At 55.4% G+C, this 16,882-nt stretch overlaps 5 protein-coding genes across 5 annotated transcripts; 2 read left to right on the plus strand and 3 right to left on the minus strand.

Moving 5' to 3' along the window:
• Positions 1-1,236: 1,236 nt before the first annotated feature.
• N656DRAFT_766753 (glycoside hydrolase family 47 protein) lies at positions 1,237-3,035 on the plus strand (the record flags this gene model as incomplete). Its single annotated transcript, XM_064813502.1, has 2 exons — positions 1,237-2,853; positions 2,916-3,035. 2 exons carry the CDS (start codon positions 1,237-1,239, stop codon positions 3,033-3,035), a joined length of 1,737 nt encoding a protein of 578 aa, XP_064672129.1.
• A 955-nt stretch (positions 3,036-3,990) lies between these two features.
• N656DRAFT_535417 (NADP-specific glutamate dehydrogenase) lies at positions 3,991-5,997 on the minus strand. Its single transcript, XM_064809982.1, has 5 exons — positions 5,858-5,997; positions 5,576-5,801; positions 5,456-5,505; positions 4,626-5,399; positions 3,991-4,518 (listed from the first exon to the last, which is right to left on the minus strand). The coding sequence occupies exons 1-5, from the start codon at positions 5,901-5,903 to the stop codon at positions 4,250-4,252; spliced, it is 1,365 nt and encodes a 454-aa protein (XP_064672130.1). The 5' UTR covers positions 5,904-5,997; the 3' UTR covers positions 3,991-4,249.
• A 1,543-nt stretch (positions 5,998-7,540) lies between these two features.
• N656DRAFT_788046 (uncharacterized protein) lies at positions 7,541-8,558 on the minus strand (the record flags this gene model as incomplete). The annotated part of the gene is made up of 2 exons (XM_064816656.1): positions 7,541-8,330; positions 8,383-8,558. 2 exons carry the CDS (start codon positions 8,556-8,558, stop codon positions 7,541-7,543), a joined length of 966 nt encoding a protein of 321 aa, XP_064672131.1.
• A 1,135-nt stretch (positions 8,559-9,693) lies between these two features.
• N656DRAFT_535657 (uncharacterized protein) lies at positions 9,694-11,050 on the plus strand. Its single transcript, XM_064809984.1, has one exon. The coding sequence runs from the start codon at positions 9,906-9,908 to the stop codon at positions 10,659-10,661; it is 756 nt and encodes a 251-aa protein (XP_064672132.1). The 5' UTR covers positions 9,694-9,905; the 3' UTR covers positions 10,662-11,050.
• Positions 11,051-11,096: 46 nt separating this feature from the next.
• Positions 11,097-15,875, minus strand: N656DRAFT_535644 (RNB-domain-containing protein). Its single transcript, XM_064809983.1, has 3 exons — positions 15,611-15,875; positions 12,951-15,475; positions 11,097-12,893 (listed from the first exon to the last, which is right to left on the minus strand). The coding sequence occupies exons 1-3, from the start codon at positions 15,765-15,767 to the stop codon at positions 11,532-11,534; spliced, it is 4,044 nt and encodes a 1,347-aa protein (XP_064672133.1). The 5' UTR covers positions 15,768-15,875; the 3' UTR covers positions 11,097-11,531.
• Between the last annotated feature and the right edge of the window lie 1,007 nt (positions 15,876-16,882).

The raw sequence follows: 16,882 nt of genomic DNA on the forward strand, positions 1-16,882 counted from the left end.
CGTATGTAGGGCTCCTACCAACGTCGGCGGCTACGCAAACACGTGGGCGGGCAATAGGGGGTCCCGAGGGGATGGCGCTGACTGTCATTGGATACTTAACCGCACTCTACACCCAGGGTCCCGATCAAAGCGCCCGCGGCCCGCATCGGGCTCGCTAGGCTTCCGGTGCGGAGAGTCGAGGACCAACCATGCGGAAATCTGAAACCCACCGGCGGCTGTCGACCATGGAGAGCATGCGCACGGCGCCATGGGGATCTCGGGCGTACAATAATAGGCCAAGTTCCCACGGCGGGAATCCCTCAGGCTGAGCGTGTTTGCGTGGCCGTGGGTATGGACCCGGCAGGATAACCGGTGTCTGGCTGTGACATGTCAGTATCAACACCAAGCTGTGTGGGTTTCAAAGTCGCCAATTGCAGAACGAGAGTTTGTGTTGCACCAAGCGACAAGCCCAGAGCTCTCCGCCATCTCCTCGTCCATGCGCATCTCCTCGTGTATGCGGACAGCCGCTTGTTTCATCGTTTCAACACGGGATCTAAACCCAGTCCACGTTGAGATTCGAAAATCGCGTTGAGCGTTGCGTCTCGAACTCGGGACGAAATGCTGCAGCCGGACCCTTCTCTTAAATTTAACTATGGCATTTCAGGGGGCACTACAGTAGTTCACTTAGGGTTGGGGTTATTGCCGGCGAACACCCCAAACCTTCTGCCTTCGAATTCAGGACTCCGAATCTTCAACCACGTTAAATCTTCCACCTACCTAGGTACTTCGTATCTTCCACCACCTACTCCATATCTTCCACCACTTCGTACTTAAAATCTTAAGATTCCATCAACGTACTCCGTACCTGCGATTCAGTCGCTGTCGACATTGGCAGACGACCTCGAATTCCCAGACGTCGAAAGCCCGGCACGGAGACGGGGAGCGACGCCGATTAACGGTGCGAGCGAACAAAAATGGCACGATAGGTATTTTGATTGGCCGAGGAAGCGCGGGACAGCCGCTTTCTTCTGCAGGGGCTAGGGTGTTCGACCCTAAGGTAGTCCTTAGCCACCTGGCGAGTTACGAAGTACATACGGATACTCCCTTGCATCCTCTCAACACCGACAAGCACAATGACGCATCTCCGCCTCTCGAGAATTTCGACGCTGTTCTCGATGCGGACAACAACAAAAGGGCATGGCTTATAGCAGAGGCTGGCCCTGCTGTTTCCTTTCCGTGAGATTTGCTCGCCGTACCATGGCCGTTGCTCGCCACCGCGTCGGCCGATTGATCCTTGGTACCGCCGTGTTCCTACTCGCCCTGCTCGTCCTTCTGCCGTCTGGACCACAGCACCTCATTACCGGGCAGCCGCCGTTACAGAAGACTCATCCCAAGGTTCGCTTCCAACCAAGCAGTTTCGACTGGACGTCGGTGCCCCAACGATACCCCGTGTCTTCCATCCAACCGCTGCCTACCGGCCGTCCAAAGCAGCACCTTCACCCGGTCCAACATGCCTTTGCGGGCTATGTGCACGATGCGACCACGCAACGCCGCCAACAGGCCGTCCGCGCCGCCTTTGTTAGGTGCTGGGATAGCTACAAGGCACACGCCTGGCTGAGGGACGAGCTGGCTCCGGTGAGCGGCGGGGGAAAGACTACATTCGGCGGCTGGGCAGCAACCCTGGTGGACTCGCTCGACACGCTTTGGATAATGGATCTTAGAGACGAATTCTATACTGCCGCCGCTGCCGCCGCCGCCCAGCTGGATTGGGCAAACACCACCGACACGGCCATCAACGTGTTCGAAACCACAATTCGCCATCTCGGTGGACTGCTTGGTGCTTACGACTTGAGCGGCGAGCCGGCTCTGCTAGAGAAGGCCATAGAGTTGGGCAATATGCTCTATATGGCCTTCGATACGCCGAATCGTATACCGGGCTTCTGGCTCAACTTCCAGGACGCGAAGCAGGGGCTGCAAACTGCAGGAACGAACGACCCATCGGCAAGCCCATGCTCGCTTTCACTCGAGTTCACAAGGCTCTCCCTCCTGACGGGTGATAGCAAATACTACGATGCTGTCGCCCGTATCACCGACTTCCTTGAGCGGACGCAAGACCAGTCCAAGCTCCCGGGCATGTGGCCGAAGCTTATTAATTTCCATGACGAAGCCGTCGATAGAGAGAATGGCTTTACTATGGGCGCGTTAGCAGACTCCCTGTACGAGTATTTGCCCAAGATGGCGGCGTTGTTAGGTGGCCAGATCCCCAGCTACGACAAGATGTACCGCGCTGCTATGGAGGTTGCTAAGAAGCACCTCTTGTTCCGGCCTATGGCAGCCGAGGACGACACGGAGGGCAGAGATGTCCTCTTCGTTGGTGATGCATACGTCCACCCAGACCGTATCGACCATGTCCCGGAGGGACAGCACCTCTCGTGCTTTGCCGGGGGCATGTTTGCTCTCGGCGGAAAGTTGTTCGATATTCCCGACCACATTTCCATCGGGGAACGGCTAGCCCGAGGCTGTGCGTGGGCATACAATGCGTTCCCGACCGGCTTGATGCCCGAGATCTTTAACCTCATCCCTTGTTCCTCAATAGAGGGACCATGCTTATGGGACGAGGAACGGTGGCAAAAGGAGGGCGACACGAAGCTGAGAAAGGGGTTTAAGGATGCCCGGGATCCGCGGTATATTCTCCGGCCAGAGGCTATCGAGAGTGTCTTCCTCCTGTACAGGATGACGGGCAGGGCAGACTTTCGGGATCTGGCGTGGCGTATGTTCGAAGCTCTTATGGAAGCAACGAAGACTCCCCTTGCCAATTCCGCTATTGCCGATGTCACGGTCGAGGGCGAGACCATTAAGCTCGATTCAATGGAGGTAAGGCGCCTGTCCACCGAATTGCCCTCAGAACCGGAATCCTGTCTGACCGTCAAACGCAGAGTTTCTTCTTGTCTGAGACACTCAAGTACTTTTACCTGATATTCTCACCACCCGATCTCATCAACCTTGATGATTTTGTTTTCAATACCGAAGCACATCCATTTAGGCGGGCGAAATAGAACTGCCGAATCTTCTGTCCGATTAGACATTGAGGCCTGAGGGCCCTAGGCCGCCGATCATGCGCCGCCCGGGTGGCTGCGAAGGGGAAGGGCAGCGATGTTGACGCAATTGCGCCATAATTAATGCCGTTGCCGCAGGCAATCTCGAAACCAAGTTCTTGACATCCCGTAATTGATGATCAACAATAGTAACTCCGGAGAAGTGTAACGAAAAGAATACCTTCGTGATTCGGCTGAGTAACAGGAAGTCAAGTGATTCATTGGCTGGCTGAAAGGCTCGGAACTTCAAATCCGAGTTCAGCTCCCGTCTCCTGTCGTTCATTGGGCCCAGCCGTCAGGGAAGGCTAATCATAGCAGCGGGTGCTACGAGACACGAAGAGAAACTCTAGGCAGGTGGTGTATGAAACTCTAAAGATTATGTAGGTAGTCGGTGGAACGTGGAAGTGTTCTACAACAGAAGTGGTGTATCGTATGAAGTATTGTACAGTACATGGGGAGAGAATCCCCTTCCTGGTTCATCCATTCAGTTCCAGGTTGCAGTGCCGCCCGTAGCACCTGTGCAGCTCGGCATCTGATTCCTCGCTGCCTGCAGGCTGCAGGAACAGATCTCAACCAACAACGGAATGCTTAGGAAGCGCGCAGAGTCCCAGAGTAGGACCATCAACCTGGTATGTGTTGTACAAATATGTGCATACATCTAGCCTTGTCTTGATTAAGTCAAAGGACGCCTGTAATTCACGATCATCTCATTATGATTCCCTATCTGCCATATAATCCGGTCTATCGTCTACATACGTTGCCTGGAAACAAGGGATGGCTTTGGCTCGAGGCTAGGAATGGTGGGGTCACAGCCCTCTCCTTTCCAGTCCTCCAGGCCCCCATGTCAAGAAGGTACCGACAAACATAAGCGCGCCATCCTTCCCGCTTGTGCCGCAACTTACCCGGAGCGTCTCACCGAGCCTCCAATCAGAGAGGGAAAAAGACGAAGCCGCAGCACGCCATGAGAAGTACCAGGTAGCCCAGGGAATCATCGTAACTGAATCCGGCCCTCCAACTCCAGCGCCACAGAACCACCAACGCCCGCTGCAAAAGGACGACAAAGACGGAAAAAAGCCCCAGTCCTGATGCCGGGCAGTGGCCCAGAAAACAAGGCGACCGGCACGCCTCGACCAGTCATTGACTCATTACCGCCCAGCGTAACCGGTTCCAAACCCTCACTCCTTCGTCCACCAGTCTCCCTGCTCGTGCATAGCCTGGGCAACCTTGACAAAGCCGGCAATGTTGCTGCCAGCAACCAGGCTGGGGAGCTCGCCCTCGGCCGTCTCGACGTACTCCTTGGCCGTGTCGAGCCCGCGTTGGAAGGCGTTCTTCATGATGTCCTTGAGCTTGTCGTCGACCTCCTCCTTGGTCCAAGCGAGACGCTGGCTGTTCTGGGCCATCTCTAAGCCGGATACGGCCACACCACCGCAGTTGGCAGCCTTGCCTATGGAGATGTGTCAGCAATGGCAACTGCCTGCCGGCTTGGAGGGTGGGGGCGAGTGGGAACGGGGGGTTCGAATTGCGGCCGCTGCAACGGCGGGAAACACTTACCAGGCGCGTACCAAATGGCGTCACCCTTCTTCTCCCGGCGGTTGCCCTCGAAGACCTCGATAGCCTCAAGCGTGCAGCCCATGTTTGAGCCCTCAGCGATGAACTTGGTGCCGCCGGCAACCAGAGCCTCTGCTTCCTCCTTGCTAACCTCGTTCTGGGTGGCACAAGGCAAGGCGATGTCAACCTTGCCAACATGCATCCACGGGCGCACGCCCTCAATGTACTTGAGACCGTCCCTGATAGCATATGTGGAAAGCGACTGACGCTTCACCTTCAGGTTGGCAATGGCTTCAACATCCTCTGCCGTGACGTGCCCATCACCAACCGCGACAATCGAGCCCTTCGAATCAGAGAGCGAAACGACGGTGGCACCGAGCTCGATGCATTTCAATGCGGCGTACTGGGCAACGTTGCCCGACCCCGAGATGGCAACGCGCTTACCGGCCCATCCCCCGGCGCCTGCATACTCGAGCATGTGCCCGACGTAATAGACGAGGCCATAGCCAGTGGCCTCCGGGCGGATCAGACTGCCGCCCCAGTCCAAACCTTTGCCGGTTAAGACACCCTCGAACTTGTTGCGCTGCTTGCGGTATGTTCCGAAGAGGAAGCCGATTTCTCTGCCGGAAACGCCAATGTCGCCAGCGGGAACGTCGGTATCGGCACCGATATGCTTGCAGAGCTCTCGCATGAAGGCGTCGCAGAAGCGACGGATTTCGGCGTCACTCTTTCCCTTGGGGTCGAAGTCGGCTCCACCCTTTCCACCGCCCATCATGACTGTAAGCACGGTCAGCAAACGCTGGTCACTTTGCCATGCTTTCTGTGTCACTTACGGCCAGTGAGGGCATTCTTAAAGATCTGCTCGAAACCGAGAAATTTTAGGCTGGTTCACAGTCAGCTTTGTCTCGTTTCCCATGTACCTCTCATTTTCCCTTCCGTCAAAGTCTCCTTACATGGACAGGTTCACCGAGGGGTGAAATCTCAAGCCACCCTTGTACGGGCCAAGAGCTGAGTTGAATTGCACGCGGTAACCGCGATTGACCTGGAGATTACCGGCGTCATCCTCCCAGACAACGCGGAACTGAATCACCCGCTCTGGGATCGAAGCGACTTTGAGCGCAGTGCGGTATTCGGGCTTTTTCGTGAAGAGCGAACTGTTCTCGAGTGTGAGGGCCAGCTCTGCGAAGCAACGTCAGTTTCGGTCTCAAGCAAAGATGTCGACGCAATCGACCTACCCTTGTATGCCTGCTCGAACTCGGGCTCTGAAGGAAGGTGCGACATGGTGACAAGCGACGAATTGGGTATCAAAATTTGAGCAACAAGCAATGGCAAGAATATGATGATCGCTCGCGACGCCTATGTACTTCGCCAGGTAAGGATGAAGGAGGAGTGAGAGTGCAAAGTGAGGAAGGGCAGGGCAAGATAAGGAAATAAATACAAAGGCCGAACGTGGGGGACCGACAGATGGGATGGAAGTCCCCTATCAAGAGAGGAGTTCGGCCGGGAGCAGCGGTTGCGGCTCTCCTCCGGTACCTGGGCCGGTTTCAAGACTCCATTTTACGCCTTACGGTCGATTCCTATACCCACTTGAGGAGATTTCCCTGCGTGGGAGTGGCGACGAGTGCTTCATTGCCGCGCCGGTTTTCGCTCGCTCGCCCTATCTGAAGAGAAGCGCAAACCATCCCACGCCTCTAGCTGACATGGGACAATCATGAACGGGCTTGTAATATGGGTTGGAATTCCCTCTGTTCGGTAGTGTAGTTCTCTTCTCACCGTCAGCCCGCGATATCGGCGAGTAGAAACGAGACATTTTCAGGGAAATGGTGCATTCATAGAAAACCAAAGTGACGCAGCCTCGTCGCTGCTATCGTTGCTTATCGATAACCGCGATGCCTGGCATTGCTGGGACATGATTGGTGGCGCGCTGTCGCATGTCAACGAGTCAACGATGGTTCGGCAACTCCGCCAGGACCGCATCGCGTGTGGGTGCGGGAAGAACTTCGATGTTCTTGTCCCTGTAAGAACTTTTTCTTAGACCGCCAAATTCCCTGTCAAACCGCATTTCCAGGAGATTTCTTGACGACGTTATCCGCGGAAATCGATTGGCCGCCTTGAAGAGCTGAATAAATCTGAAAGGTCAAGGTAGCTCCACGGCAAGTTCAAACCCGAGCCTTTTTCGCCCAGAACTCCGACTTCGCTGTCTCTTCAATCCGCATACGTTCTCGGCGCCCTGTTGCGGATCTTGGACCTCCGTATGCACTAACCCTCCCGGCAAGCATACTCCGTATGTATGTACATATACACATAGCAACATGCGAGAGGGGTTGTTCATGTCGTCTTTCTAAGATTTCATGGTCTAGAATAGTACCTCTTAAACAAACACAGCAGCTGAATCGTCAGCCATGCTCCGTCGGTCCCAGCATCTGCATGGGCGGGTATCTCCTTTCCTCTTGTCCACTGTCAACCCCAGAATCGTCTTATTTGAACAAGTGACATCAGTCCAAACTGGCAAAACACAACAGAATTAAGGTTCACATGAGAGAAGACAGAAAGAGATATAGACAGACGAGCTCCCAACACCTTTTCCCAACCAGGGTCAAAATATGTAATATATAGGCCCTGATTATATACGGGCTATGTAATAATCTTGCTAGACAATGTGGCCCAGAGAAGCGAAGTAGTAAACAGAGGGAAAAAGAAAAATTGAAGACAAGATTGTCTCTGGTGTTTTTTTTGTTTGTTTTGTCTGGCTGACTGGATTGGTCTAATAAGACTGCCCGCTCAGCCACTCAACTCTTGACAGTGCCCTTTCCAAGACAAGACGGTTGCTACCAACAACACCATGGCGGTAGATAGCATAGAGTGGGCGGAGCTCAGTAACCAGCTAACAAGAAACGGTTGACCACCTCGGTTTTTCTCTACGAGACCTGCATCACCATGGGCCCAGCCACAATGATGTCGTCCGTGAGCACGCCCGTCAGGGGCCCAGCGCTGGCCAGGTTGACGTAGGTGACGCCGGCCAGGCCCTGGGGCACGACGCAGCCCGTCTGGGGGTTGAACTCGGTGAAGACGGTGCCGCCGGGGATGACGCCGCCCGTGGTGAAAGCGCAGTGCGTGGCCGTGGCGGCCGCGTCGGACTGCAGCTGGATGGTGGCGCCCGCGGCAACGGCCTGCGGGTTCTGGCCGGCCGCCATGGCGAGAGTAGGGAATGCCGTCAGAATCAGGTTGCTTCCCTCGGGGCAGCTCGCGATGAAGGGCGCGGCGAGCGAGAAGACCTGCTTGGGCGACAGCGGCGTGTCAAAAGCCTGGGGCACCGCGATGCCTCGGCTGGCGGCGCGGACAAAGGTCTGATGGCGCGCCTCGATGGTGAGGATGGTGCCGGCTGTCGTCAGGATGGAGCCGTCGGAAACAAGGGCGGCGGCGCCGAGATAGGCCGAGACACCGACGTTTTCGAGCACGGCGGCTGTTGCGACCATGCCCGCGGCATCGGTGAAGCCAAAGTTGTAGGTGCACGGCTGCACTGGCTGCACACCTGCCTGGGCAATGGCGCTTTGCAATAGGACGACGTGCTCCTCTTCTGTCTTGCCGATTTGGAGGAGGTCGTCAATCTCTCTTTGCTCAAGCCCTAAGGCCTGGAAGTCGGTCGCCGGAAACTGCGCGAACCCCTGCTGGTAGAATGTCGCCTCGAGCCACTCCAGTGTGAGAGCGCTGAAGAACGGTTAGCGGTAACCTATGCTTTCCCAAGAGAGCGAGCTCATACAATTGCAGGATGTCAATATCGGTCAAGCCAAGCGCGGCAGCAGCAGCGTTTTGGCGCTTTGCAAGCTCAAGCATCTTCATCTGACCCTCGTTCAACTTTGGGACCGCTGGTAGCGCCGACGTGACAGCCGCCAACCCCGCGACAACCGTACCAATGGCTTTTGTGATTGAAGGCATCTTGGCTGATCAGACCACACGAGTGTTCCTCTATCTCGATTCGACCCCTTTTCCTGTGCGTCCGGTTCGAAAGAGCGAGTGCGTTGCGGGTAAAAGAGCAAAGACCAGCCTGGCTGTAGAATGGAATGCCTGCCTGAGGGCGTCTATTACGAAGAAGATATTAAGATATAAAGGCCGCTAGAACCGAGAAGCCACAGGACAGAAAGAGGGACAGACTGAGCTGCTTGAAGGAGAGTGAAAGCAGACCAGCGCTTTGGGCGGGGGAAACGAACTTGAAGACAGGCGCTTTGGGATGGAGAAAGGAGGGAAGGAAGAAGCGAGATCCCAGCATCAAGGTGGGAAACGGTCTGAATAAAGACGAATCTGTTGCCAAGATGATCCCTATTCCGAGCCAGCGGCTGCTGACTCTTCCGGGACCCGTAATCACACTCGTGGAACAGAGCGCCCAGACAGGGCAGGGGGAGCGGGGGGGCAGGGACAAGCGGCAGCAGAGATCCTAGTGTAGAAACTAGAAAGTAGAAACCCTGCACGGGATCGGATCAGGATGGGAGGCGTCGTGGGAGTCGAGACTCGCCCCCCTTGTAGCGCTCGGAACTTGCCCAGACTGCCGAGCAAGATGACGTTGGTAGCTCCAATCCTCCTCCATCTCCGTCAAGCTCTCGTGTTCCAATCGAGGCGGCGGGGGGAACGAAGCTACTGCATGTGTCCAGATGGAAGGACTGAGGGAAGAGACATGTTCATGTTTCGTTTCGTCGTTTACAACCCCTGGAAGATACTCCGTATTGCGTACAGGTGTGATAGTGTACTGTGGTATGTAAGCGCGACCCTCGTCCACCTCTTCGCGGTTGCGCAGGGTCGGTCTTTGAGGCTCGAGGCATAAATCGGCCAATCAGACAGACGGGATCATGTTTAAGGTTGGGATGAAGTCTCTTTACCCCCGCTTCGGGACTCGGGTCGCAGACGGGGTCAGTGGGGTCCCTGGGGAAACTTAGCGGCAGCGCCACGCTACAGGCCTAATGTGGCCAATCAAAGTGAGCGCCAAGGCTAAGCTAGGGGGTTGCTTGGGTACGTACAGTACAACGCTGGAGGGATTTGCGACAGTGGCGCCCGCGACGACTGCGATGCACGTCTCAGACACGTTTCAATCAGACGGACCGCAGCGTTACCCGAGCCTCAACTGCAACCGCCTCAATCTGCTTCCGAGTGCGTTAATGCTTGCTGCTGTCACTGACACTGAATTGCCAAGTGACACCAAGTGTATCCGTATCTGCTTGATCATGTCGATGGAGGATGCGGTCCTCGTCTGTTTCTTTGCAAGCCTATTCATCACTTCTTGGGCCGTACTGAATGGCTGGATTGCTCGAGCACGTGCTAGGCGATTCGAGGAATGGTCGGAGCATTGGTCCAGCACGCTGGATTGACCCCGTCGGCCTCGACCAAGCTAATCTGACGGCTGCGATGGTATGTATGGAACAGCATAAAGTTCGTCAAGGGTTAAAAGTGAACTTCCTTAATGGCAAGCTGAAAGCTGCCTTGGGTTCTTCGAAACATTGGCTAGATTGGCCATCCGCATGGACAACCGGGTTTCCTTGCGCAGGTGTCGCCTTCTCGAGTCAGGCAGCTCGGACCTTTTCCCCTCCCACGCATTCTGTGACGTCGAGCATCTGCCGGCTGATGGCGACTTCTGTCTCTGGCTGGACAATCATGTCGCGGTTTCCTGCTGTAGTAAACGGCTCGACGGGAAGGACTCATTGTACTAGGTTGGGGGCCTTTCCAAGGTTCCAGGCTCGAAACTTCGTTGTCCTACCTATTGTATGTACATGTGTTTTGAGACCAGCCGATTCTCTTCCCAGAGATAGCCAAGCTCCAAACACTCCAAAACATAGGGTGGATAAATCTTCTCTAGCTTCTCAAGATTTAGGTGCACGCTCAAAACGTCCAAGATCACTGTCACTTCAGCCTTATCTGAAGTCGAGTCATCCTAGAAATGGTCCGCTTGCTGATCCGCCCGTCAGGCAGGCCGGGCCAGGCACTGCGGCCCTGCGAGGTGGACAGAGCTTACCCCTGGAGGTTGGAGTCATTGGTCATTCAGTGGGGACGTAAAAAGAGACTGGTGTTTATAATATTAAGTGCATACTTCATTCGTTGGCATCTCCTGTGCCGACGGTTATCGCCTGTCGACTCACCGGCCTCGATGCCTAGTGAATTCGATGAGCATTGGGCAAAGGTGTGCGGGTTTTTACCGTTTTGTCCTGGTAGGCAAAATGCCCAACGCCGGAAGAGATCTAGCCAAGCTTCATCTCTTCTGTCTGCCCTGCAGATCAGACATCCTTCCGAGCTGCTTCGATGGCGATCTATCCAAGTTCCGACCGCTGTAGAGTCAAGATGTAGTCGGTACACCTCATGCCGCCTCATGGAGCGCATTTGTCGCTCTTCATGCCGTCCACTCAATGAAACAGCTGCTGCACCAATCAGACTCGAGCTGGGAAATGCCACATCCGCTAAAGCGCACGAATGAGGTCGTGGTACTGAACTATTAGACGGGCTGGCTTGTGTGTTCTGCCTCTGCTTTCATCCTTCTGCCCCTGTCCCCTCTTTTAACCTCCTCAGCAGCATCTCTTACAGCTCCAGCCTACTGCATCTGTAATGCTGCTGTGTATCCGACAAGACCTCCATAAATGCACCAACCTACAATAATCCAGAGGAAACTTATACCATCTTGGAGATACCTCGGAGAGGTAATCCGCTTTATCAATCTTCGTCTGTCTCCTGTCACCTTCCTTGCTCGAAGAAGCCACGTACATGCTCGGATCCGTATCCGATTCCATCCCATGTTGAAAAGATATGCTCGGGCTCATGGTAGTACATTGTCGCCCTGCCATCTACAGTGCGTATGGGTTGAGCGACCGGATGGTCAAACACCTGCCATCTTTGTTAGCCGTGCAAAGGGGGAAAATAAACCACGCCAGATACTTACGGTGGGCTCTTGGTGAGATCCGTCTTCAGAATTACCGGCACCCGCGTCATCTCCGTCACATCCTGGATGTATTCACCGCCTTCTTCTCTCAACTTGAACAGCTTCAAGTACTTCTCCTTATTCGTCAGTCTCGTCTCCGGAACGTCAGTGGTAGGCACCTTCGAATCCGACCGAGTGCGGTGGAGGGTCCCGGCTGCCTCTGCCGAGGACCTGGTTGGCGAGCCGGGAACGCTTTGTGTCGGTCGCTCCGCCAGCGAGGCGCCTGCCATAGCTTCAGTAATATCAGACGCGTTATCCTCCTCGTCATCGAAGAGGGCATCGACGTCGTCCGTCGAGATGGTGCCCGTTTCTGTTTGCTTCCTAGCTGCCTCTTCACGCTCCTTTTTGGCCCTCTCAGCTTCTTCGGCCTGACGAGCAGCAGCTAATGCGTTGGAAATCCTTTGCGACGCCGCAGCCTTGGGGCGCTCATCTTCCGGCACGTAGGCCGAGCTTGGAACGCCCTTCTCCCAGTAGAGCTCCAAGATTCTCTTCTCCTTCCTGAACTCGGCCTTCTTCAACGGCAGCTGGTCGCAATGCACACGCTTCTCGAAGCCCCACTCGGGAATGAGCACATCAAAGGCTGACTCGTACACGCAAATGACAATGCCTTCACTAATCAAATCGCCATTGACCTCCTGGCGCTTCTTGTCCATATTGCGGCAGGATTCAATGTGGATGCTTTGCTCCTGGGCGTTCTGTGCCGAGTCCTTCTTGGTGTTGCAGGACTCGACCGTCTTAACCAAATTCTCCAGATCTTCGTTGTACTCAACCTTGCCTTCCGAAAGAACAGATTCTAGCTGGCGGTGGACGAGGATGTCGGCATAGCGTCTGGTAGGGCTTGTGAAGTGAGTGTACAACGGCAAGTTCAGCGAGTAGTGAGCCCAAAGGTGCTTGGCTGTCTTGCCCGCAATGAAGTACTTGGCCCGCTGCATTGACTTGAGGAGTAGTGTCTCCATGCCCTTTCTGATTTCGGCATCTTCAACCTTGAAGAGGCTGTTTTGCAGCGATCCACTGCTGGAGGGGTCAATCTCGTAGCCAAGAGCCGTCATGCGTTCAACAAAGGTCTGTAGGCGGCGGGAATTGGGCGCAGGGTGACGACGCAGGAGGGCTTTGTCAGGAAGGCCCCGGGCCAAACGCTGGGCAACGTAAGCATTGGCCTTGTGCATGAGCTCCTCGGCAAGTTCCGTTGCCGGGGTTGTGTCGAAGATGTTGTGCTTGACAGGAATATTCTCATCGTCCAGTTGCTGGAGGAGGCGAAGCGGCGCAATGGGCTCACCGCCCGCTCCAAGCCGCGCCTCGCGGAACTTCTGGGTGATCATCTACAAGCAACCGCTGTTAGCATGGGTCATAGACTTGGTCTCACAAAGCAGACTTACGTGGAGCATCTGAATGTCTTTGACATCAGCGGCTTCGTGCGAGAAGCCAGCACCACCCGACAAGGCCTCATCAAGCTGAGCGAGGGAAACCTTGCCGGCGCTCTTGACTATGCCTTTCCCAATCCAAATATCGCTTTCGGCGACAGCACCAGTATGTGGATTGACATGGAAGACAATGCTGACAGTTAGGCGATCCTGGTTGGGTGTAATCGAACAAACCTCGCTGGACAGCTTCGGCGGAAGCATGGCACAAAATCTGTTCACCAGATGGACGGCAGTGCCGCGTTTCTTCGCCTCTCTGTCAACAAGGGAGTTGGGCTTTACAAAATGGGTGACATCCGGGATGTGGATGCCGATCTCAACCTTGCCATCAGGCAGTGACTTGACATGCACGCCGTTTCCAAGTTCGGCGGAGCCGTCCAAATCAAGAGTGAAAACCTTGTCGTTGCGGAAGTCGCGGCGAGAGGCAATAGCAGCCTCATCTTCTTTCGCAATCGTCCAGTCCTGAAGACCGACACTGCGTAAGACGGCGTCTGAGAATTCGTCGGACGAGAAATTGTTATCTCGGAGCAGTGCGTCTGTCTCAACCTTCAGATCGCCCATCTTACCGAGCTTCTCAACCAGGGTACCAAACGGATGTAGTGAGGTGATGGGCCAGCGCTTGATGCAGGCCACGAAGATCTGATCGGCATATTCTTGATGCTTCTCAACAAAGTCGCGGGGAGCCTGCTCGGTTGGTATAGCAATCAGCGGAACACGCTTGTCGGTCGGCTTGAACCACACAATCTTTGGCTTCTCCTGAGGTCGGGTGTCCTGTTGCCGAGACATGCTCCCATCCCGCGCAGCTCGCTCCGCCTCTTGCTTCTCCCTGGTCGCCTGACTGCTGGGCCGGAGAAGACCCAGTGTGCCGGAGAACATCTGCCCTGCCACTCGCTCGATGACAGCAACAATGTGACCGGCGTAAAGCGGTTTCTGCTCATCACTGATCTCCTCCTCTTCTACAAGAAGAAGGCTCTGGCCTTCAACTTCAACATCATCGTTCTTCTTTTGAGTAGGCCGTTGCCTGAGACTGCCGCGCCGGCGGATACTGCCATCGCCGCCGTTATCATCTCCGTTGCCGTTGGCTTGTCCGGTGCCGGCTGTGGATCCGGAACGGGTGTCGGTGATATCCTTGCGTTTCTTCTTCTCTTCCTTTTCCCGCTTCTGGGACCATACCTCATCCACATCAAGGAGCTCGACTGCGACGAGATCGCCTTCAAGCGCACGGTTTCGGTCTTTGCTCCCGCAGATGAAAATGTCAGCATCGAGGAGGCCATCCTGAGTGGCGACATATGCATCGCTTCTGTTTTTCTTGTTGACGCGGAGTATGCCGGAGACGAGCTGCCCATCTCCCAGGAGGGCGGGAAGGGTTGCTTGCGGGAGATAGGGGGTAAAGAGAGTCTTGCGTTGCTGTTGTTGTTGCTGCTGAGGTTGCTGAGCTGCCAGTTGAGGGGCATGCTGGCTGGCTTGGAGTCCGGCCATGTGCTGGCCGTTCATCTGGGCAACCTGCAGTGCCTGCAGCTGGTTGAGTTGCATGGGGTTGAGCTGCTGCCCCGGGTAAATGGGGATCATCATCTGGCCTGGGATCTGCATCAACTGCGGTGACTGGGTGGGGTATTGGAAAGCCCCAAGAGAAGCCATGGACTGATGGCTGACGGAACTACGATTACGGTGGCCTGGCTGGAATCCTTGGCTCTGGTTGGCAGCGCCAGTCTGATCCTGGCTTTGGTTCTGGCTTTGGTTGCGCCAGTTGCTGTCAAAATTTCGAGAGGAAGTGCGTGCATGGCCACCACCGCCGCCACGACGCGAGAAATCACCACCTAGGCCGCCACGGCCGTTCGCGCCGACAGCCATGCTCTGGCTCCGGCCGTGGCCGCCGCCACGACCACCGCGGAAAGACGGGGCTGGCGCCGTCTGGCTTTCTGGTGGAGCCTGCGTGGTCGCTGCGCCCTTTGCTTCGTCCTCTTGCTTTTCAGCAGAGCCCGAAGCGCCAGGGCCAGGGAACTGGAAGCCGGATGTAGTGCGCTTCTGCTGCGCGAGCTCGGCGGCCTTCTTGGCGTCGGCCAGGGCCAGCGAGTGACGTCTCTGATGACCACCTCCGGATCCGCCGCCGCCGCGACCTCCACGGCTGCCAGTGTTCTCCCTGGCCTGGGCTTGCGAGTTATCGAAGCTGCCAAACGCGGAGCCAGACGCGCCAGAGGAGGGAGCGGGCGGCGGGCCCATGCCCATGTTGGGAAGAGCTGACTGATTACGGCGATGTGATAGGGGCTGTGTTGGTGGCGCCAGAGACACCGTCTGCTGGGGAATCTGAGCTGGAAATTGGAAGCCGGCTTGCGGCATGTTGGTCATGGCGACCTGCTGTAGAGGGTTGAAGCCGCCAGCACCGAGGGTCTGCCCGGGAAGCATGGCCATCTGCTGGTAGGCTTGGAGCGTCTGCTGCTGCTGCTGCAACAGCTCAATCTGTTGCTGGATGGCGACCTGATCCACTGGAAGAGAAGCCGGATCAGCCACAATACTCTTTTCGCAGGAGCTCACGCGCTTGTCCGATGGCGGAGCGGGGATCGACTGGCTGGGAGCAAGCAAAAGGGGGCAAAAAGTAAATAAGAAAATAATCAACTTACTGCCGGGATTCGCAAACATGCTCATCAATGGTGTGAGCTCTGATGGGCTTCGGCGATGGGCAATGTGCAGCCGGCGGCCAGCAGGACCAGGAACACCTCCAGGTTGAGGCTGACCCTGTTGCTGCTGCTGTGCCTGCTGCTGCTGCTGCTGCTCCATTGCTGCGGTTTTGGAGCGGCGGCAATTGCTGATAGAGACGGGTCTCTAAATGCACGTGGAGTGCTAGGCACGATGATTCAGATGCGTTCGCACGCGGCAGTGGACAGAAAGTCGTCGGTTTGTGTTCAGCAGCCGGATGGAGTTGGCAATTATTGTGCTTTGGGTATGGATTTTGCGGAGGCGTGCTTCTGCAAGATTTCGAGCCCAAGGAAGGTAGTCAAACGAAAAGATTGGAAATGCCAAAAGAGACTGTGAAGGAGAGATGAACGGGCTTGATGGGAAATGGCTGATAGGCCAGAAGCCTGGAGCCTGGAAGGGGGGAATGTGTTGAAGGAGGGTGCGAGCGAAGAGGAACCCAAAACGTTGTTGATGACGATGGAGTGAAGGTAGATATGCAGCTCAGCAGGAAGGATGCTCCAGGCCTGATCTTGGTTCAGGACACCGTGCGCTGGGTCCCCATGCTCCTAGCTACCGAAAGGGTTAAAACAGTGAAAGGGTTAGGAAAGTGGAGCCGCTGCTTTGCCTAACGTTAGCGTAGTTGTGAGGGGCCGATAGGGGGAGGCTTGGCCACCGAGGCTGCACCATCACCATCCACTACAATACGGATACGGTACTCCGTAATGTATCCCAGTTGGACCCTGAGTTTTGATGCAGCTACATTGCAGCTTGATTTTAACTATCATGTCCCGAGGACAAACGAATGGCTCTCACAGTACCAAGTTTGGCTTTGCGCAAGCCGAGATACGGGAATGTTTATATGCTGGAAAAGCAAACGGGGCACTCTAATGTCGGGTCAGGTTAAGTACCTCAACAGGGCCCCAGTCATGATTACCGGCTCCAACGTATACCGGTAGGCTGGCGCGGCACAATGCTGATGTTCCAACAAGACGGGAGGCTACAGCCTTGCTCCTCAGCTGTCGAGAAAAGTTGCGCCGCAGCAAGTGCGCATGGCACAACGTAGTGCGAAACATCAAGCACCAAGGAATAGATCTATGTGACTCAGTAATGATAGACATGCCCTATGATTTTCGAGCCATGGTTTGGACCACATAGAGCAACGAGATAAAAGGACGTAAGGTAGGTATTAACTCTATATTAGTACTGGTAATGGTGAG

This window comes from Canariomyces notabilis (genome assembly GCF_033297395.1).
Source record: "Canariomyces notabilis strain CBS 508.74 unplaced genomic scaffold N656scaffold_5, whole genome shotgun sequence".
Taxonomy (NCBI): Eukaryota; Fungi; Ascomycota; class Sordariomycetes; order Sordariales; family Chaetomiaceae; genus Canariomyces; species Canariomyces notabilis.

What these genes read in the sequence shown, in the direction of transcription:
- N656DRAFT_535644 (XM_064809983.1), bottom strand. Translation starts at nt 15,767, where the DNA reads ATGGAGCAGCAGCAGCAGCAGCAGGCACAGCAGCAGCAACAGGGTCAG. An exon ending in CATGTTTGCGAATCCCGGCA is followed by an intron (nt 15,476 to 15,610) that starts GTAAGTTGATTA and finishes CTTCTCTTCCAG; the next exon opens with TGGATCAGGTCGCCATCCAG. An exon ending in AAGACATTCAGATGCTCCAC is followed by an intron (nt 12,894 to 12,950) that starts GTAAGTCTGCTT and finishes GGTTGCTTGTAG; the next exon opens with ATGATCACCCAGAAGTTCCG.
- N656DRAFT_535657 (XM_064809984.1), top strand. Translation starts at nt 9,906, where the DNA reads ATGGCTGGATTGCTCGAGCACGTGCTAGGCGATTCGAGGAATGGTCGG.
- N656DRAFT_535417 (XM_064809982.1), bottom strand. Translation starts at nt 5,903, where the DNA reads ATGTCGCACCTTCCTTCAGAGCCCGAGTTCGAGCAGGCATACAAGG. An exon ending in TAAGAATGCCCTCACTGGCC is followed by an intron (nt 5,400 to 5,455) that starts GTAAGTGACACA and finishes CCGTGCTTACAG; the next exon opens with TCATGATGGGCGGTGGAAAG. An exon ending in CGCCATTTGGTACGCGCCTG is followed by an intron (nt 4,519 to 4,625) that starts GTAAGTGTTTCC and finishes ACATCTCCATAG; the next exon opens with GCAAGGCTGCCAACTGCGGT.